Source organism: Rana temporaria, chromosome 1, assembly GCF_905171775.1.
Source record: "Rana temporaria chromosome 1, aRanTem1.1, whole genome shotgun sequence".
NCBI classification, from domain to species: Eukaryota; Metazoa; Chordata; class Amphibia; order Anura; family Ranidae; genus Rana; species Rana temporaria.
This window is the reverse complement of record NC_053489.1, coordinates 50,632,749-50,655,705: the sequence shown is the minus strand read 5'-3', so window position 1 is coordinate 50,655,705 and position 22,957 is coordinate 50,632,749. Positions and strand designations below refer to the sequence as shown.

At 44.2% G+C, this 22,957-nt stretch overlaps 1 protein-coding gene across 1 annotated transcript in view; it reads right to left on the bottom strand.

Annotated features, from left to right (window-relative positions):
* LOC120927238 (O-acyltransferase like protein-like) overlaps positions 1-15,860 on the bottom strand; it is a 146,828-nt gene extending 130,968 nt beyond the window's left edge. The window contains exon 1 of the mRNA XM_040337784.1: positions 15,600-15,860. Within this exon, the coding sequence (XP_040193718.1) occupies positions 15,600-15,750 (151 nt within the window). The 5' untranslated portion in view covers positions 15,751-15,860. The remainder of the gene's footprint in view (positions 1-15,599) is intronic.
* Positions 15,861-22,957: the final 7,097 nt, after the last annotated feature.

Sequence of the window (22,957 nt, the reverse complement as noted above, 5' to 3'; positions counted from 1 at the left end):
CTGGATTCAGGTAGACCTGTCTAACGTTAGGCAGGCGTAGCGTATCTCATATACGCTGCCGTAAGTTAGAGAGGCGAGTGCTGTATTCACAAAGCACTTGCGTCCTAAGTTACGGCGGCGTAGCGTAAATGTGCCGGCCTAAGCGCGCCTAATTCAAATTGTGAAGAGGTGGGCGTGTTTTATGCTAATGAATCGTGACCCGACGTGATTGACGTTTTTAACGAAGGGCGCATGCGCCGTCCGTGGACATATCCCAGTGCGCATGCTCCAAATTACGCCGCAAAGACTTATTGGTTTCGACGTGATTGTAAATTACGCCCAGCCCCATTCACGGACGACTTACGCAAACGACGTAAACATTTTAAAATTCGACGCGGTTCCGACGTCCATACCTAACATTGGCTGTGCCATCTTTTTGGTGGAATATCTTTAGGCCTGAAAACGCCTTACGTAAACAGCGTATCTTTACTGTGACGGGCAAGCGTATGTTCGTGAATAGGCGTATCTCGCTGATTTACGCATTCTAGGCGTAAATCAGCATACACGCCCCTAGCGGCCGGCCTAAATAGACAGCTAAGATACGACGACGCAGGTGGTCGTATCTTAGCTAGATTTAAGTGTATCTCAATTTGAGAATACACTTAAATTTACGACGGCGCAGATTCAGAGTTACGACGGCGTATTTACTGATACGCCGGCCTAACTCTCTCTGAATCTTGCTAATAGTTGGTGTAGGCACCCATTATATGATCACCTATTATAGGCACCTATTATATAATCAATAATGGAGCTCTCTGAATCAGCACCCCACACCCTCTGATTTACAGAATAAGACCCCTTTGAATAGGACAAACAGCAACCCAAGAAGATATCCCTTTCCTTTTAGAAATACGCCTTCACGCCACTTCAGGTAGTAAAATAAATTGACTGAAACATGACTTTTTACAGCAGAATATCTCAGAACACGCTGTCTGCCTGGGGCTACATCCTGGGCAGTTCCTGAGAGATCCATCGCCGAGAACACGGCGAGAGAGATGCTAAAAAAAGAGAGCCGCGGATTGTTATCTATTATTTCTCAGAGCAGAACTCCTTTCCACACCTCATAAAAAGGAAAAATTGGGCTGTGAATAGAAAAAAAATCGTGCAAAGTACAAATAGTACTTCTAAGTACATATCTGAGTGGGGGAGCCGAGGGTATACAGAGCGGTCTGTGAAGAAAACCATTAAAGTGATAGTAACCCTCAGTTTTTTAAGCACTTTCAGCAGCTATTTTATTCACTTACTGAATATGCAGATTCCTTATATCCTTTCACTGACAGTCGTTTTGTACACGTTTAAAAAATAATTTTAGGCCCAAATGATATTTTATGTCATGCAGTATAAGAGCAAAGGTTTATCAAGTGCAAAATGACAGTAAATAATACAAACGCCACATATTACCCATTTTTTGGTAAAATATAAAAGATGAGGTACCCTAAATTTTCCAAAGGCAACCCTTTATAAGGCCTTACAGGTCATCAGTTTAGAGTAAACCATAAATAATAGACATAGATATGTAGGGCCAGATCCACAAAGAACTTACGGCGTATCTATTGATACGCCGCGTAAGTTCTACGATGCGCCGTCGTATCTTTGTTTTGTATCCACAAAACAAGATGAATGAATGAAAACTTATATAGCGCAACACATGCAAACTTAATTGCCTCTGGGCGCTTGTTGTTCCTGCCTCATTTGGTATCAAAAGAGATGAGTCTTGATCTTTCTCCTGAACGCCAAGTGGTTCTCCTCCAACCGAATGCTGGTTGGTAAAGCGTTCCATAGTCTAGGCCCTTGGACCTCGAATCTCCTTTCTCCTTTGGACTTGTAGTTGGCTTTCGGTATCTGGAGGAGATTTTGATTGGTGGATCGCAGAACGCGATTGGGATTATGAGCTTTTATTTTTTCGCATAGATAATGGGGAGCGTTCCCATAGATACATCTATGCGTTAGACAGAGTGCTTTAAAAGTGATTCTGTCTTTTACTGGTAACCAATGAAGGGCTCTCAGTGAGGGTGAGATTGATTCCCAGGGTTTTTTCCCAGTCACAAGTCTAGCGGCCGTATTTTGAACGACTTGTAGATGAGCGATTTGGTACTTGGGGAGTCCGAGGTAAAGGGCATTTGCATAGTCCAATCTTGAGTTTACAATAGCTCCCACCACGACCGCTATGTCTTCCTTGGGAATAAAAGGAGTAAGTCTGCGTAGTAGGCGCAGCAGATGGTGAGATCCGCTGACTACTGACCCTATTTGTGCATCCATTGTCATGTAGGAGTCAAAGATGACCCCAAGACTTTTGACTTTGGCGCTAGGGGTGATGATTTTGCCCAGAATGGGCGGAGGGGTCCAAGTTGTTGCAGGTTGATTCATACGTTTGGCGTGAAACAGGAGAAGTTCTGTTTTCGCTCCGTTGAGTTTAAGATAACTCTTTGTCATCCAGTCCTCTATCAAAGAGAGGCATGTCTCTAGATTGAGGTGAAGATGATTTTATTGCAAATGCGGAAATATAGTTGCGTGTCATCTGCATACGAGTGGTAGAGCAGTTTTTGACTGCTAATAATCTCAAAAAGAGGGCGAAGATAGATGTTGAATAACACCGGTGACAGGGGGGGGATCCTTGAGGGACTTCGCACGATAATGTGCGTTTCTCAGAAGTGAAAGGTCCTAACCAAGATAAATCGCCTTCTGCGACTCTGGCTACTTCAGCTTGTGGTCTACTGTGTCGAAGGCTGCGCTTAGGTCCAACAGAACCAGAAGACAAGATTCTCCTTCGTCTGCGGCCTCGAGTGCGTCGTCCCATATTTTGAGCAATGCGGTTTCTGTCCCGTGTCCAGGCCGGAATCCCGATTGAAATGGATCAAGTAGGTTGTGGGTATCTAGATGCTGTTGCAGCTGTTGTACCACTAATTTTTCCATTACCTTTGAGAGTACATTTAGGCCTGTTATAGGACGACGGTGGAGTGGGTCCTTGGGGTACGACTGAATGTGGGCTAGATCCGACTGACATACGTCTTAGTACGCCGTCTGATCTTAGGTGCATATTTACGCTGGCCGCTAGGTGGAGCGTCCGTTGATTTCCGCGTAGAGTATGCAAATTAGCTAGATACGCAGATCCTCAAACGAACGTCCGCCCGGTGTGTTTTTATACGTCGTTCGCGTAAGACTTTTTTCGGCGTAACGTTACCCCTGGACACAAGACAAAAAAGGCAACAATTGACTAAAGGGGACATGGTAGAAATGCTATCAAGCATGGAACTAAGACTAGAGTCCTCCATAAAAGGAGAAATAAACAGCTTAAGGGAAGATATGAAACATATGTTGAAAAGAGTGGAGGAAGTAGAAGAAAGAATGGACTGCCATAATATAGAAATAAAAGGGCTAAAGAAACAACTTGAGGACTTACGTAAAGAACAGAGATATATGAGGTATAAAATCGAGGACCAGGAGAATAGGAATAGAAGAAAGAACATAAGGATCAGAGGCCTAGTTTGAGAGGATACATCGGATCAGAAAACCACCAGAAGTTGGAACGGAGGTCCCAAGAGATGTGATAGCGAGGTTCCATAACTATCAGGACAAGGAGATAGTTAATAGTTATATGAAAGTTAACCACCCGACCAAATATCGAGAAACTAGCCTACAGGTCTTCCCAGACTTATCAGGAGAAACACTATCCCGGAGAAGAACTTTAAAGCCATTACTAGAGCTACTGAAATCACAAAATATTCAGTATACTTGGGGTTTCCCTGCTTGTCTGACAGGCCGTAAGGAGGGCCGCTCGGCAACATTAGGTTTCCAGAGGAGACCCCAAATTTTTGCAGGAGACTGAACATAGACTTAATTGAGATCCCAGGATGGTGGGAGAAACAGGAGGAAATAGATAGCACAGAGGAAGCTCAGACCTGGCAACCGGTATGGCAGAGACCTACGGGCAGAAAGAAAATGTAGTGAGAGATAGAGAGGGAGGGGGTGTATAGTGCAGCGCTATGTTTAAGAAAAATAGAAGAAAGATAGGATAAAAAAAAATATATTTTTGAGTTCCCTTACTATTAAAAAAGAAGGGAAAAGGAGAGAGGGAAAAATTATAAAAAAAAAAAAAAAAGAAGGGAGAAAAAGGGTGTAAGAGTAATCTCTTTCTTCTGAGATACATAGTAAGGCGCTGCATATGCGAGGATGGGTTGGAGGGAGGGGGTTGGAGTGGGTGGAGGTGGGTGGGCAGGGGGTTCGGTCCCTGTATTTCCTCAGAGCTCAACCTCTAGGAGGAGATGCCAGGGGCCGGGAAAAGGAAAGGAGGGCCACGTCCAAGGGTCTCAATGAGACCAGTATTACCTCCAAGGGGAAGATGGGGGGGGAGGGAGGAGGGGGGAGGGGGGGGGGTGGATGTCAGGAAGAGGGGGGGAGGATAGGGAGGGGAGGGGGACTTGTAGAAGGGAAGGGAGGGGGGACTCCAGAATTTCGCGAAATGTCAAGACGAATATTCATTGAAAAAAGATGGAGATAAACATAATTTCTTATGATGTCAGGGGCCTAAATGCACCCATCAAGCGCGCAAATATAATGAAGGAGCTTAGTCTGCTGAAGGGGGATGTGATCATGCTACAGGAGACCCACCTCACCATAGAAGCAAATCGTAAAAATATGACACAATTTTACCCGGTATGGCATTTTGGAAATTCCCCAATTAGTCGTGCGAAAGGGGTAGCGATAGGTTTTGCCAAAGAGATGAGGTTTACAATGGAGGAGAGAAGGGCAGATCCGGAGGGCAGATACTTATTTTTGAGAGGAAAACTGAACGGAGTAGAAATCTCTTTGGCAAACATATACTGCCTAAATAAAAATCCTATCTGCTATGTAATGAAAATGATAACTGAGTTCATGGAGTTTAAACGGGGAATAGCTATAATAGCAGGGGACTTTAACTTTCATATGGATCCAGATTTAGATAGTACGTCTTGGGCACAGGGGACCGGAATGACATGGAGAAACAAACTGAAAAAAACACTCCATCAGTCTCAATTAGTGGATATGGAGGATACAACATAATAAGCAACAGGATTTTACATTCCGCTCCCCTGTACACGAGACTTATTCAAGGATAGATTTTTTCTTGGTTGAGCATAGGTTTTTAGAAAATATAAGTGATTCCAGCATAGGTACTGCAACCTTCTCGGATCATGCGCCAGTATCATTACGTTTGGAAATAGGGGAGAAACGGGTAAACAATACGAAGTGGAGGCTTAATGAAGAATTACTCCAGGATAAAAATATAGAAACCCGAATAAAAAGGGAACTGGAGGAATTCTTTGAAATTAACTTAACAGAGGATGTTTCAGAGGCTATAGTATGGGAGACCCATAAGGCTTTTGTGCGCGGAGTTTTAATCAAGATCGGGGCGGAAAAAAACAAAACAAATAAGAAAAAAAGAATAACACTCATAAAAGAAATCCATAACTTAGAACAACAACACAAACAAGATAGAAATAAAGAAACTTTATTGAAATTAAACATCAATAGGGAAGAAGTAAGAGAACAAATAGAGCAAGAAACTAGAAGTACATTTAATCAAGTAAAGAAAGAGAGGTACTTATGGGATAACAAACCAGGGAAACATTTAGCAAACTTATTGAAAAATAAAAAAAAACTTAACTTTATTGATAAAATACAAACAAGTCGGGGAGAAGTAGTACATAAAACTAGTGAAATAGTGGATAGTTTTTAAGAATATTATGAAAAACGTTATTCAATCAATAAACAGGAGACTAGAGAAGAGATAAGTTTAAAAGGAAAAAAAACATATGAATTTTTAAAGGAAATAGAGTGGGAAGCAATATCTGAGGATGATTTCAAGAAGCTTGAAGCCCCGATCTCAGAAAAGGCAATTAGAGAAATTATTAAGAACGCGCCAAACGGAAAGAGCCCAGGACCAGATGGTTTAACGGTTCTTTATTACAAAAAATGTATTGACATTCTAGCCCCAAAAATGTGTTCATACATGAATGGTTTAGGTGAAAAGTGGGACATCGGGAAGGAAGCTATAGAAGCTACCATCACCCTAATTCTGAAAGATGGGAAGGATAGCACACTTTGTTCGAGTTATAGACCGATCTCCCTTCTGAATTGTGACACCAAGATTTTTTCTAAAATACTAGCAGAGAGAATGAAAGGGATAATGAAGGACCTGATCCACACTGACCAGGTTGGTTTTGTATCTGGACGGGAGGGGAGAGATAATGGTATTAGAACATTGTTAGCCATTCAGAAAATTAGCGATAGTGGAGCCCCAGGTCTACTCTTATCAGTAGATGCGGAAAAAGCGTTTGATAGAGTAGACTGGGGTTTCTTATATAAGACATTAGAGAGAATAGGAATAGGTCCAAAAATGTTAAACAGAATTAAGGTACTGTATAATAAACCAGGTGCAAGAGTAAAAATTAATGGGACCCTGTCGGGCGCTTTTGAACTTCACAACGGCACTAGACAGGGATGCCCCCTGTCCCCCTTACTGTTCGTCCTAGCATTAGAACCACTTTTAAGGAAAATAAGGAAGAACCCAGATATAAAGGGTATAGAAGTTGGACGAGAGGAACATAAACTCGCGGCATATGCGGATGATATCCTTTTGTTTTTAACTTGCCCGAGAATAACGTTACCAAACTTACTAAAATGAATGAAACAATATGGAGAGCTGTCCAATTTCAAAATGAATCCAACTAAATCCGAAACCCTAAGTATCAATATAGCTAAGAAAGATCAAAATTTATATCAAAAAGAGTTCCCTTTTGTGTGGGGGAAAAGGGAAATAAAATATTTAGGAGTAAAAATAGCTATCTCAAAAGAGAGGATTTATAAAGTAAATTTTGTATCTATGCTGGAAGAAATTAAGATAGAACTTGGTAGACTCACGGTAGGACGAATATCATGGGGAGGGAGAATGAATATTTTTAAGATGGTAATCTTGCCAAAAATCATGTATAAGATACAGATGCTCCCGATTGCTCTACCCCAGAAGTACTTCAAGACATTACAAACAATTTTATTAAAGTTTGTGTGGCAGGGCAAAAAAGCTTGTATTAGCTGGGCAACTCTAAAAAAAAATAAGACACAAGGGGGATGGGGAGCACCAGACATTAGAAGTTATTATGAAGCAGTAATTCTCACAAGAGTGATAGACTGGATTAGGGACACCCGGCAAAAAAGGTGGGTAAGGATGGAATATCAGATGAGTAATGTTTCACTGGGGAGTATTATCTGGATTCCAGATAAATACAGGGAGTTGGGTAAACAATCACACAGTATTACACGTTTTGCTATTAAAATATGGGATAAAGTTCATAAGAGGGAAAATTGGGACTTTAACTCACCATTAATGCCATTAAAAGACTCGAAATACTTTGTACCAGGGATAGAGAAGATATCAGGGAAATGGATCAGGAAAGAAAACGCCCAGTTGAAAGATGTCATGACACAAGATAAATTAAGCTCTTATGAGGAACTAAAGGGTAGAGGGGAAATAATAGATATAAATGATTGGCGCTATATCCAGTTAAAACATTTCTTTGAGGCTCTACCACAGCCGTGTAGATCTGTGGATAACCTGCGTCCCCTCGAGAGAATTAGTGGAGGAGGAGTTGGGAGAGGAGTGATCTCTAAGATCTACAAAAACTTAATAGAAGTAGAGCAATTGGACATCCCACCATATATTAAAAAGTGGGAGGAAGAATTAGGGATACCTTTGAGTATCCCAGATTTAAAACAAATATGGAAAAGAGTGCATACCTCGTCAGTAAATAATAAAATAACTGAATTAAATTATAAATGTTTGACACGGTGGTATATAACCCCAGATAAAGCTCATAAATACAAGAAAGAGGCCTCCGAACTTTGCTGGCGCGGATGCAGACAGATCGGAGATATGGCTCATATATGGTGGAGATGCCCAAAAATTAGACGGTACTGGAGCAGGATTAGATCTTTAATAACAGAAATAACGGACATAGAGATACCAGATGACCCTTGGGGATGCTTGCACCAGAGGATTAGAGTACCAAATAAAATATATCAGAAAAGTCTACTACCACATTTGTTAACAGCTGCTAAAAGAAGCTACGCCATTGGCTACGGCGAAACGCGTCGACGTCATCACCAGACGCTGCCCATGTGACCTGTCCATGTGAATCAACCTAAACGAGGAAGGAATACGGAGGAATACGTAGACGGAGACGGAGATCGAGGTGCTATACCGGGCTATCCAGCCCGCGCTCTGGACGCGGAGTAAATTCGACTCCCTTCCCAACAAAGCCCCCTGCATTCTTGGGCACACCATTTGGGATAACCAACCAGAGGACTGCACAAACAGGACTTACCATCACTCTGATCATTCCACAGAATGAATGAACATCTACTAAAGGTCTGTAATCACCTTTCACTTTGAATGTTTTCATCTGGAGTCATATGGATGACTATATTCTTTGAAACCATTACAAGCACTAAACACACTGTTGCTATATACCTCTGGGGACATAGTTGCTCGAATTGAACAGTAATACAACTTCTATGACTTCTGGAAATTGAGCTATACCCATGTATAATCCTACCTAACCATCTCAGTAAGAAACGTAGCTGTGTTGTCACGGCACTGCCTTTATAGGATGGTTACATCTAGAATTGGTGACGTATGATTCATATACACCATCATTATTTACATTATTTAAATCAATATATCTGTGCATTTCCAGATAATAAATGCCTTCCTAACCGACAGCATACTGCGCACAGCTTCTAATGCAATTCAACCAACTGAATATATATCCAGACTGTTAAGATCATACAGCGTACATTTACTTCAGACCAAGTGAATCATCACTCATTCGAATGATCGTTGAAATGCTACCATCTCACACAGAGTGAGAATCTTGAGAATTGATGCCACCTTCGCATCTTTCATGAGAGGAAGTTACTCCCTCATTAATAGTGAACTTATTAATAGTCCACTATACAATCCTCCTGCCTACAGGCACCATTAGTCATACCTGCTGCAGCTTCATTACCTCAATCTCCACACCCCTTTCCCGTCTCCCCCTCCCTCCTCCAACCCCTCTATCCCCTTAGGGTTCAGTCATTGGTTAGTATACTACCAGGGTCACAATTTGGATGTCATGTGTCATTAAAAATTTTGAATACCGTTATATTCCATTATCCAATATACATTGTTTTATAGTGACGACAACCAATGACTGACCCCGTCAGAGTCCGGACAGCGTCGTGTGTCAATGTTGTCTATTGTATGTCTTGTATGTTATGTGTGTTCATGGTCAGATACTAGGTACTCAATACCATGTTCTTTTAAACTGTGATGTGATATTTGAATGTGATCCTATTTGATTAATTTAATCACCAGAATAAACCTTTTGATACCATATCTTGAGTTTATTATTATTAGGATCAGGATAATTCTAGTGTGGCCTATAGTAACCCCTTTTCTTTCCATGACCTTATCTAAGGTCAATTTTCATCTTTCCTTACTACTGATCTTTTTTATCTGCAATTTTTGATAAAAGCCTGATTGCCAGTCATTGGCAAGATAGGGAAAGCCCCTCCATTATTGAATGGTGCAACAAAATAAATCTCATTCAAAACCTAGAATATTTACGGTTTTTGGATACAGACGGCCTAGAGGAATATGAAGAGACCTGGTCCAAATGGATAGAGTTTAAACAGTCAATGACGTTCGCGGATCTGATGGGTGCATAGGACCTTATAAGATTTCGTTCCATACCTTTAAGGATTGACACAACTCAAAAAAAAAAAAGGGTATATATAATAAGATGGAAAAATAAATTAACCACAATAAAGGAGTTAATCGGATAAGATAGAAAGGTAACTGGAGTCCCGGGGGGGAGGGGTAGGATGGGAAGGGGATGGGGGGAAGGGATATAATAATTTAAGGAAGAATTGTTTAAAGCTTAGTATAAACAAACAAATTACATACTGGTTCTTTGGATACATAGGGAGCTCTATAAAGTAAAAACTATGTATTAATTATTAAAAAAAAAAAATATATATATATATATATATATATAAAAAGTACCCACAAATGATGCGAAGCCTAGACGGAGACATAACAAGCAATTCGATAGTGAGCACGTCTCGTGGTCGGTGGAGTCTGAAATGGGGAAAAAAGAAAAAAAGAAAAAAAAAAAAAAAAAAAAACGTTACCCCTGCCTCTATGAGGCGTACACATGTTAGGTATGGACGTCGGGACAGCGTCGTATTTTCTGTCGTTTACGTTGTTTGCGTAAAACGTTCGCGAATAGGGCTTTGCGTAAATTACGTTCACGTCGAAAGCATTGACTATTTGCGAGGTGATTTCGAGCATGCGCACTGGGATACCCCCACGGACGGCGCATGTGCCGTTCAAAAAAAACATCATATACGTGGGGTCAAACCAGATTAACATACAACACGCCCACTCCAAGCCTGCTTTGAATTACGCGGGCTTACGCCGGCACATTTACGCTACGCCGCCGCAAATTGTTTCTGGATAAGGAAACTACGCTGTAAGTTACGGCGGCGTAGTGTATCTGAGACGCGCTACGCCCGCCTAAAAATACGACCGTTTTTGTGGATCTGGCCCCTTATGTGTAGCATGTACTATATGTTTATGCATTGGTGCATTCAACGCGTGTGTTTCGAAATAGGCAAGTATGTGGCAGTGGAGGGGAGGGCATCCAAATTTTTCGGAGGGGGGTTTGGGGGAAGGGTTTAAGTGCTTTGGTGTAACTTTATATTTTTTCTAACAAACGTTATTTTTTTGTATCACATAGGGCCCCTATGTGATACTTTTTTTGTGTAAGAGATTCTCTTTAATGAGACATCAGGAGAGCTATAAGGCCTCGTACACGCGATCGGTTAAACAGAGGACAGCGGTCTGATGGACCGTTTTCATCTGTCAAAACCGATCGTGTGTGGGCCCCATAGGTTATTTAACCATTGGTTTAAAAAAAGCCAACTTGCTTTAAATTTAACCGATGGATTCCTAACCGAAAGTTCAAAACCGATCGTTAGTAGGCACAACCATGCTCAACCAGGTCTCTGGAAACCCATAATAAATCCAGTTCATTGAGGTTCAATGGAAAAATTTCTTCTTACATTGGTGGCCATGAGAAAGAATGCAACCCTTCCAGTGTTGGTCAGAATCTTAAAGATGGCTTAAAAGTAAATTTATGTCATGCTACTGGCATAAGACCTGGAACTATGCCAGCAGCATCAAATAGGAGGTCAATCAGCTATCGGGTTGAAAAAAACTTAGTTTTTTCTAGACCCTTAAAAACATCATTTTCTACAACCCGAAAAACGGTTGTGTGTACGCGGCATAAAATAGGGGAAGGCACATTTTGCTTAAAAAAAAACTGCAGCCTTACTTTCCAGCTGAAAAGAATCTGGAAAATGCACTTTAGCCGTGGATAATTTAAGTACATGCGTGATACGCAGTGCCTTTCAAGCGACGCAGCAAGCATCGGTGTACGGAATTGCCTTTCAGTGACGCTCTATTTCCCGGTATTTTCCCACAAAATGTGTTTTTAAGACCTCTGTCTGTATGCAACCTTTGCTGAGAAAATGTTAAAATTAAAACTTTGTTGTGTTTAATTATTTAGCGATTCGGAGACGTATTAAAAAAAAAAAAAAAAAATCGCAGAAGCATCACAGGGGAAGGTGCCCATAAAGTTTTAATAACTCTTAGAAACACAAACTCTATTATAAAAGGGGCTAAGGTTAAAGAATAAACTTATTTTGAGCTTTCAAGGAAAATAAAGCAAGAGTCGGACCAAAGGATGAGGCTGGAGTCCTAGAGGGGAAAGACATACTTTTATGTTGGGTTCACCATGCGTGGCAACGCATAATACATAATGCATGAGTGTTTCTGTGCTGTGTGAAGGTGCACTGCCTTGAATTCTTTCCTTTTTTTTTTTACCTCTTTTATACTTCTATGGACCAACTGTGGGTATGGGATTGTGTATATAGGATTGTATTTTTTTCTTCCCATTTTATTGGTTGAAATAAATTGACTTGTTTCAACTAGGGTTGTCCCGATACCACTTTTTTTAGACCTTGTACAAGTACCGATACCGAATACCGATACTTTTTTTTCAATTTTATTTTGACAGTGGCACTAATATGCAGTACTGACGTGTGGACTGTCAGTTTTTTTATTTTTTCAATTTTATTTTTTACAATATTTTTTTTTAAATATTCTTTACAATTTTTTTTTTTTACAATGCTTTCTTTTGGAGGTGTCAGTGTGTTTTTTTTATTTAACTTTATTATTTTTACAATTTTTTTTTTTTTGCTTTTATCAGCCCTGTTGGGGGGCTTTGGTGAGATATTGGGGGTCTTAACAGACCCCTGATATCTCCTCTTTGAGACAGGCTCAACTGCACTGTAGATGAATGTATAGGAGACAGCGGCTCCTCTCCATTCATAAACTGAGACATTGTAATACAGTTACTATGCTCAGTTATGAATGGACAGTCAGTGATCACTGGCAAAAAAAAAGATCACTGACTGTTCATTCGGAAAAGGGCTCCTTCCTCCGGCGGGGGACCGGAGCACTACACGAAGGGGAGCGGAGGACGGCGGAGGACAGGAGCGGCACGCGGAGGACGGCGGGGGGACCGGAACGGTACACAGAGGGGAGCGGAGGATGGTGGGGGACCGGAGCGGTACACTGAGGGGAGTGGAGGACGGCGGGGGACCAGAGTGGAGCACGGCGGGGACACAAACGGAGCATGGAGGGGGACCGATGCAGAGCACAGCAGGGTACAGAAGCAGAGAACGGAGGGGGACCGGAGCGGTACTCGGCGGGGAACACGAGCAGAGCATGGCGGGGGACACAAGCGGAGCATGGAGGGGGACCAATGCAGAGCACGGCAGGGTACAGGAGCAGAGCATGGAGGGGGACCGGAGCGGTAAATGGCGGGGGACAGAAGCACCACTGACAAAGTATCGGATTAGGCATCGGAGCATTTGCCCGAGTACAAGTACTCGGGCAAATGCTTGGTATCGGGCACCGATACTAGTATCGGTATCGGGACAACCCTAGTTTCAACCAAACTATGTAACTTTGAAGCAGGTTGTACTGCCCTGTGCTGCAATAAAAGGATTCCTGTATCATTTCCTCCCAGCAGACACCAATGCAGCGCCTATACAAGGCAAGGCTCGTTGCCTCGTCTTTGTGTTGGGACTACGTTGGGCAACACTCCTCAACATGGCTCAACAGGGCTGGTGTGAATCAGCTCTTAAAGGGAGGACTCCTGTCAGGAAATATAGTCGAATGGTCTACTCAGCATTCCCTTATATTACAGTAGCTCACAAACGTGAGTACACCCCTAACATTTTTGTAAATATTGTATTCCATCTTTTCAGGTGACAACACTGAAGAAATGACTCTTTGCTACAATGTAAAGTAGTGAGTGTACAGCTTGTATAACAGTGTAAATTTTCTGTCCCCCTCAACAAAAACTCAACACGCAGCCATTAATGTCTAAACCGCTGGCAACAAAAGTGAGTACACCCCTAAGTGACAAATGTCCAAATTGGGCCCAAATTGTCAATATTTTATGTGGCCGCCATTATTTTCCAGCGCTGCCTTAACCCTCTTGGGCGTGGAGTTCACCAGAGCTTCACAGGTTGCCACTGGAGTCCTCTTCCACTCCTCCATGATGACATCACAGAGCTGGCGGATGTTAGAGACCTTGTGCTCCTCCACCTTTCTTTTGAGAATGCCCCACAGATGCTCAATAGGGTTTAGGTCTGGAGACATGCTTGGCCAGTCCATCACTTTTACCCTCAGCTTCCTTAGCAAGGCAGTGGTTGTCATGGAGGTGTGTTTGGGGGAGTTATCATGTTGGAATACTGCCCTGCGGCCCAGTCTCTGAAGGGGGGGGATCATCATCTGCTTCAGTATGTCACAGTACATGTTGGCATTCACGGTTCCCTCAGTGAACTGTAGCTCCCCAGTGCCGGAAGAACTCGACCATGACACTCCCACCACCATGCTTGACTGTAGGCAAGACACACTTGTCTTTGTACTCCTCACCTGGTTGCCCCCACACACGCTTGTCACCATCTGAACCAAATAAGTTTATCTTGGTCTCATCAGACCACAGGACATGGTTCCAGTAATCCATGTCCTTTGTCTGCTTGTCTTCAGCAAACGGTTTGCGGCTTTCTTGTGCATCATCTTTAGAAGAGGCTTCCTTCTGAAACGACAGCCATGCAGACCAATTTGATGCAGTATGTGGCGTATGGTCTGAGCACTGACAGGCTGACCCCCCCCCCCACCCCTTCAAACTCTGCAGCAATGCTGGCAGCACTCATATGCCCATTTCCCAAAGACAACCTCTGGATATGACACTGAGCACGTGCACTCAACTTCTTTGGTCGACCATGGCAAGGCCTGTTTTGAGTGGAGCCTGTTCTGTCAAACCGCTGTATGGTCTTGGCCACCATGCTGCAGCTCAGTTTCAGTTTCAGGGTCTTGGCAATCTTCTTATAGCTTATACCTTCTTTATGTAGAGTAACAATTCTTTTTTTTCAGATTCTCAGAGAGTTCTTTACCATGAGGTGTCATGTTGAACTTCCAGTGACCAGTATGAGAGAGTGAGAGCTATAACACCAAATGTAACACACCTGCTCCCCATTCACACCTGAGACCTTGTAACACTAACAAGTCACATGACCTTGGGAGGGAAAATGGCTAATTGGGCCCAATTTGGACATTTTCACTTAGGGGTGTACTCAGTTTTGTTGCCAGCGGTTTAGATATTAATGGCTGTGTGTTTAGTTATTTTGAGGGGACAGCAAATTTACACTTTCTGGCAACTAGACCATGCAGCTCATTGCAGCTGCATCGTGCAGCTCAAGTATTTTCACTTTGTGCTCCTTAAAAATAACCACACTATCTTTTTCCAGTGCAACCTGTATTTCTTTTAAGGGTTACCTGTGGGTTTTTCTTTATATCCCAAACAATTCTTCCGGCAGCTGTGGCTGCAATATTTCTTGGCCTACATGACCTTAGCTTGATATCAGGAGATCCCTACATGTTCCACTTATTAACAAGTAAATTAACTGTACTGATTGCCATATTCAAGGCTTTGGATTAATTTGTATATCCTTTTGCAGCTTTATAAATTACCTTGTTATGCAGGTCTTTTAACAGTTCTTTTCTGCTGCCCATGGTTCAGTATCTAGCCTGCTCAGTGCATCCACACCAAACTCATAGACCAATTATACACAGACACTAACTGCAATTTAAAAAGCCATAGATTTTTTTTTATCTTAATGCATTCTACGTATTAAGATAAAAACGCTTCTGTGTACAGCAGAAGTGTACATTTTCAGACCTAAACATTTTTTTAAAACACATTTGCAATAAAACAATAGCAGCTCGGGCAGTGAAAGGAGCTAAAGCAAGTTTCAATATTTCCCGGAAAGGACTTGCTTTACCCATTGCATGAAGTTGCTCTTAAATCTGTGGAAAGAGAATAATAAAGGAATGTACTTACTCATCAGGGCATAGGCTTTGGGTACATCACTGTTCAGATCAGACAAATAGCTCATGGTGTCCTTGAAGCAGCTGAAGGTCACATTTGCTGGAGTGGCCACCATGATGAGGGCCAAGGACATGAAGACAAGCAAACTTTCCTCCACCATCATAACACTTGGGTTTGCTAACAACGCATCTCCGGACTTTTATAGGTGACAGGTCAAGTCTTCAGGCAAATCAGGATGACAGTTCCTATTTTCCAAAGCAGCTGCAGAAAATAAACGCATAAATCCGTGTAGAAAAATCAATTACCAACCCGGCTTTACCTGTGAATAAGATGTGTCTAAGGTTTCCCGTCCACTACGGAGGCTGAGCCCGTTGGATGACTCCAGTGACGCAAATGTAAATATAGAAATGTTACATTCATCCCACTACACTTGGTTACATAGTTAGAACAAAGGAGACAAACGTCATACAAGTTCAATCTTCATTGTATATACACTGCTCAACAAAAATGAAAGGAACACTTTGAAAACATATCAGATCTCAACGGGCAAAAATCTCATGCTGGATATCTTGACTGCTGAGGCGCAATGATTCCAGGTACCCCTTACTACAAAATGATGTACAGAAACCTTCCCCCTTGCCCCTTCATCCCAATAAATAAACACTCTTAGGCCCCGTACACACGATCGGTTTTCTCGGCAGAATCCAGCAAGAAACTCGATGGGAGACGTATTCTGCCGAGAAAACCGGTCGTGTGTACACTTTTCGCCGAGAAACCCGTCGGGAAACTCGTCGAGCCAAATAGAGAGCATGTTCTCTATTTCCTCGTTGGGCAATGGGAAAATTTGGCTCGACGAGTTTTCTGACAGCCGAACAAGGAACTCGACGAGCAAAACGATGTGTTTTGCCCGTCGAGTTTCTCGGTCGTGTGTACGGGCCCTCACAACCATTAAGTTGGAAAGGGCAAGGCCACAGCTTTATTAAAAGCAAACATAACGTTTTCAACATTCAACATTTTATAACCAGTGCCAGTCACAGTTGTACTGTGAGCACACAATTCCAAAAGGGGGAGGGGCCTGTCCTTACCATAAGTGTTGGACAGGCCGCCTACTTCCGGTGTCCATAAAGGGCATGGCCCACTACAGCCATTTTCTGCTGGCAAGGTCAAGAAAACTGCAGCAAGCTGTGACATACCATAACAAAAAAGGGGTGGTAGGGTGGGCAGCTCTTCCCAGCACGTTTCCAAAAAGACCCAGAATTCCTTGGGGCGATCCCTTTTATCTGAGCTCAGGCCCAACCCATCCCCCAAACTAACCAATCCTTACGTGACCACCACCTTGTCCAGTACCTGGCCATGCCCCCATCAGTCAAGGCTCTCTTTCCCTAGGGGGCTCAAGAGGACTTCAATACTGATATGGACTGGGTAATGTGTTAGGAATGAAAGGATGGCACATCATTTGATGGAAATGAAAATTATCCACCTACAGAGGGCTGAATCCAAAGACACCCCGAAAATCAAAGTGAAAAAATTATGCAGCAAGCTAGTCCATTTTGCTTAAATTTCATTGCAACAACTCAAAATGGTCCTCAGTAGTTTGTAGGGCCCCCAAGGGCTTGTATGCATGCCTGACAACATCAGGGCATGCTCCTAATGAGACGACCATATTGGTGTCCTGGGGTATTTCCTCTCAGATCTGGACCAGAGCATCACTGAGCTCCTGACCAGACTGAGGTGCAATCCCGTGTCACCGGATGGACCGAAACATAATGTCCCAGAGGTGTTCTTTTGAATTTAGGTCAGGTGAGCGTGGGGGCCATTCAATGGTATCAATGTCTTCATCCTCCAGGAACTGGCTGCATGCTCTCGCCACATGAGGCCGGGCATTGTCACGCACCAGGAAGAACCCAGGACCCACTGCACCAGCGTAGGGTCTGACAATGGGTCCAAGGATTTCATCCCGATACCTAATGACAGTGAGGGTGCCATTGTGTAGCCTGTAGAGGTCTGTGCGTCCCTCCATGGATATGCCTCCCCAGACCACCACCAAACCGGTCATGCTGAACGATGTTCCGGCAGCATAAAGTTCTCCGCGGCTTCTGCAGACCCTTTCACGCCTGTCACATATGCTCAGGGTGAACCTGCTCTCATCTGTCAAAAGCATGGGGCACCAGTGGCGGACCTGCCAATTCTGGTGTTCGATGGAAAATGATAATCGAGCTCCACAGTGTCCGGCAGTGAGCACAGAGCACACTAGAGGACGTCGGGCCCTCAGGCCACCCCCATGAAGTCTGTTTCTGATTGTTTGGCCAGAGACATTCACACCAGTGGCCTGCTGGAGGTCATTTTGTAGGGCTCTGGCAGTGCTCATCCTGTTCCTCCTTGCACAAAGGAGCAGATACCAGTCCTGCTGATGGGTTAACCACTTAAGACCCGGACCATTATGCAGGTAAAGGACCTGGCCAGTTTTTGAGATTTGGCACTGCGTCGCTTTATCTGACAATTGTACGGTCGTGCGACGTGGCTCCCAAACAAAATTGGCGTCTTTTTTCCCAACAAATAGAGCTTTCTTTTGGTGGTATTTGATCACCTCTGCTGTTTTTTTTTTTTTGCGCTATAAATAAAAATAGAGCGTCAATTTTAAAAAAAAATCTATATTTTTTACTTTTTGCTATAATAAATATCCCCCAAAAATATATAAAAAACGTTTTTTTTCCCCTCAGTTTAGGCCAATAAATTAGTGCTTAATCATAGCTTGGCGGACACATCGGACACTTTTGACACATTTTTGGGACTATTGTCATTTTCACAGCGAAAGGTGCTATAAAAATGCACTGGTTACTGTGAAAATGACAATGGCAGTGAAGTGGTTAACCGCTAGGTGGTGCTAAGGGGTTATGTGTGCCCTAAGGGAGTGATTCTTACTGTAGGGGGGTGTGGCTGTAGGCGTGACGTCACTAATCGTCATTCCCTATATCAGGGAACAAACAATCAGTGTCACTGTACAGTGAAGAACGGGGAAGGTGTGTTTACACACACCTTGCCCCGTTCTTCAGCTCCTGTGCCCGATTGCTGGACACCGGCGGTGATCAGGTCCGCGGGCGCGGTCACGGCTGGCCTCTTAAAGGCGACGTACCTGTACGTGTCTGTGCCCAGCCGTGCCATTCTGCCGACGTATATAGTCGGTAGGGGGTCCTTAAGTGGTTAAGGACCTTCTACTGCTCTGTCCAGCTCTCCTAGAGTAACTGCCTGTCTCCTGGAATCTCCTCCATGCTCTTGAGACTGTGCTGGGAGACACAGCAAACCTTCTGGCAATGACACGTATTAATGTGCCATCCTGGAGGAGTTGGACTGCCTGTGCAACCTTTATAGGGTCCAAGCAGGGCCGTCTTAATAGCATCATGGGCCCCTGGGCAAAGTAATGCTCTGGGGCCCCTACAATGTTGACAGTGAAGGTAAACAGACATTGAGTAGGTAGGAGGCAGACTGCCTCCCCTTTGCATCTATCACTCTCAGTGCCATCATGTGCCCCCCAATTTCAGGGGAGCATGGGATCAAGTACCTGCTGCTTTGGGGAAGTGCAGGGGCCCCCCATGCAGCTGGGGCCCCTGGGCAGTGCCCAGGTGTGCCCTCTCATTAAGACAGCCCTGGGTCCAAGTATCGCCTTGTGCTACCAGTAGTGACACTGACCCTAGCCAAATGCAAAACTACTGAAAAACAGTCAGAAAAGATGAGTAAGGACAAAAATGTCAGACACCTCAACCTGAAAAACCATTCCTGTTTTGGAGGTCGTCTCATTGTTGCCCATCTAGTTCACCTGTTGTTAATTTAAATTAACAGCAAAGCAGCTGAAACTGATTAACAACCCCCTCTGTATACACCCTCCCCCTCTGCTACTTAACTAACCAGATCAATATCCCAGGAGTTCTGATTCAAAATTGTTCCTTGAATTTTTTTGAGCAGTGTATATATACTGTATACAGGGCTTTTTTTCAGCAGGAACATGGGGGAACGCATTTCGGGCACCTCCAGAACTGAATTGCAAGGGGTGCTGGAGGGTCTATTGATGCTGGCTGTTGAGGAATCGATTGTTGCTGGAGTGGATCTATTTTTGGGGAGGAAGGAGGTCTACTGTTGCTGGGGAGGACTTCTGTTGCTTGCGTCTGTGAGTCTTTGAGACGCGAGTGAGGAAGAGCTCATCAACGGCTCTTCCTGTTTACATTGTGATCAGCCGTGATTGGACATGGCTGATCAAGTGGTAAAGAGCCTCAGTAAGCTTGCCACCATCATCCGAGCGGTGGAAAGTCATTTAGAACAGCTTACTGAACACTTTACTGAGGAGGAACAGGAAGTGAGAAATTCAGACAAAGAAAAAAAACATTTAGAAGGGAAATTGAAGGAAAAAGTAAGTGAACCAATAATGCACTAGCTTAAAGTAACCCATTTAGAAAATAAACAACTAACCTTTACAACCCCTTTAAGTGTATTTTGAATGTACTGATAATATCCATTTGTATGGATGTTCATACGTACGTTTGTTCAAAAAATCGTCTAGTGTATACAGTGGTAAATTTTGGTTTTGTGCTGCCCTAGGCAAGGCTAAACCCCCCCCCCCCATTTAAATTTGTCCCATCCCAGCCACTTTAAAATTGTGCACACCTGTGCAATGGTGACAAAGGACATACATTTTACTATCTATTGGCAACGCTTTAAAAAGCCTTTACAAGTTACCACTTTCGATTTACAGAAGTCCGCTGCTAGAAATACTACATGAACCGATTTTTTGTTGTAGGTGTCACCGGCCCAAAATAAAATAAAATAAAAACCGTGATCTGCTGCAGTACTGTGTACCCTAGATAGGGGTCAATTGTGCTTAAAAAAGGAAAATGTGGGGGGCGTGGCCAGGCCAGCGGAGAGTATGGACGCCTAATTTCTAAGCTCCTGCCGCCTCAGAAAGCACATTGGCTTTAACGACAGCTTTCTGCCTCTAAAGTACCAGGAAAACAACCTGCGAGCCTGACAGACCCCTCTGCCTACGAGCGGAATACTTACTGCACAAAAGTAAGTGCTTTGTGCGGCTGCCGTGGACGAATTTCCCGGACCGGGGGACGCGTTTCAGGAAAGACCGCGGCTTCGGCCTAGTCACGGAGCCGCGGCCATTTTGATCCCTCCGGCGTCGGAGCCGTCCGGTTTCAACTGACCCCCAGCGCTCTCTAACATCACTCCCTTATCCGAACCGGGGTCCGCGCAGCCTAGGGGGGCACCTCCGAACCACAGCATTACCTCACGGATTCCCTGAGGGGCCGCGCACTCGGCTCCCAGTCTGACACGGCGGCCATCTTGGTCCCCTCAGTGAAGGCGCCCAGCCGAGTATCTAGCTCGCCCCTGCTCCGGTACACATCATCACCTCCCGGATCGGGGATTGTACAGCCCGAGGACACCACCAGCACCAGGTAATACTTACCTGGAAGCCCCTGAACTGAACAGAAAGACCCGGTGTCGGCGGCCATCTTGGTCCTCCCTGTGGATGCCTCTGTGGAGTACACCTGACACCCCTGACTGACCCAAACCACAGCATCCCTGGAACTGGGGCCTGAACGTTTTTGGGGACATGACCAAGATTTCACCCCCCCTGGATAGAGTGCTTGGCGGCCTGTAATACCGACCCTTACCCTATATACTGGGTCATACAGTTCATCCAGGAGACCCCTTTCTGTTCCACGCCCGGTCTTGCTGAACCCCTATTATCCCACCAACTACTCTGAAAGGAACGCAGGGGAGGAACATCAAGTGTTATAGGCCATTTTGTGCTTGAACGCTGAATAATAACCGCAAAGTCAGTCAGAACTCCTACCCGACTGCTAGCTTGGATCACCCAGGGGTGGCCGACAATTACTCCTGAGTAAACTCACTATCCTCACTGCTGAGTAGCATTATACCTCATTACAGCATACCCTGAGGAGAAACTGCAGTATAATAAAGCACAGACTGCTCAAAAAGAAGGAAGATATTTCTGTACTCGTTTTCCTTCTCCTCCCGGGTACCGGTGATTATGGGAACCTCATCACGCCACTCCTCGGCATCTCGGTCCCGGTCTCCCAGAGAACACACTGGAGTAGTAGGACATAGTACTACGGATCAACACCGCAATTCCCAAGGTAGCATGGCACCTACTCGCCGGGGTCGTACCCAGAATACTTCCCAAACATCCTCACAATCTCCCACAGAAATTGTGCTGACAGCTCCAGAACCAGAGATAACCTCTCAAATGACAGGGGCTATGGCAGGCACCGGGAGTGCTGGAATGCAACAGATCAATATACTGGACTTAAGAGCAGTAGCGGCAGACATCAAGGATACTCTGGCCGCAGCAATAGCAGAACTCCGCATAGACCTGCGCTCTCTTGCCGACAGGGTGTCTGCTACTGAACAGATAACGGATGAACACGAAGTAATTCTACAAAAATCCACCAGAAAGATAGATGACCATACCCTCCAGCTAAGGGAAGTTAATCGACAACTGGAAGATTTAGACAACAGAGGCCGACGCCGGAATCTTCGCGTGAGAGGAATGCCTGAGGTAATTGAGGGAGATCAAATCCAAAAAGAAGTCACCGCTCTATTCAATTCGATTTTAGGTAAACCCCCTCAAACCTTCATCGACTTTGAGAGAATACACCGTGCCCTACGCCCAAGGGGTAGAGATACAGATCCCCCTAGGGACATAATATGCTGTATGACCAATTTCAAACTAAAAGAAGAAATCCTGAGTAGGGCCAGAGGTCAGAGACTGTACTGCGGTGAAACCCCGGTCCAACTATACCAAGACCTTTCAGGAATCACCCTGCAACATAGGCGCGATCTTAAACCATTGTTGGATGTGTTGCGGTCAAAAGACATTAGGTATAAATGGAAATTCCCCTTCTGTTTGGCAGCCTCGAACCAAGGTCGCAATGCTTCTTTGAGAGTGCCAGAAGACCTGCCCAGGTTCTGTGAAACACTAGGCCTGCCACCAATTTCAGTGCCTGATTGGTACGCACCCTACCGCCGGTCAGTTGGCAGAAGAGGGAAACCACCTGAAACACCCATGGACACCCAAACCACCAGGTTTCGCAGGATGAGATCTCCCTCTAATTAAAGAACCCCTCAGAACTCCTCAGAAGTAAGAAGAGAACAAGACCAAATGACCCCACCGGAGGCCAGGAGGGCCAGAAGAGACCATAACGAGTAATAGACTTAACATTGATTCAAATCATCCAACGGCCCCTGAAAGTATTATCAGTTGCTAGTTGATGTGTTCCGTTTTACCCCTTCCTCCTAAATTCTTAATGGGAAAGTTTTCCCCGTGGCTCAACCAAGTTCATCCCCCATCT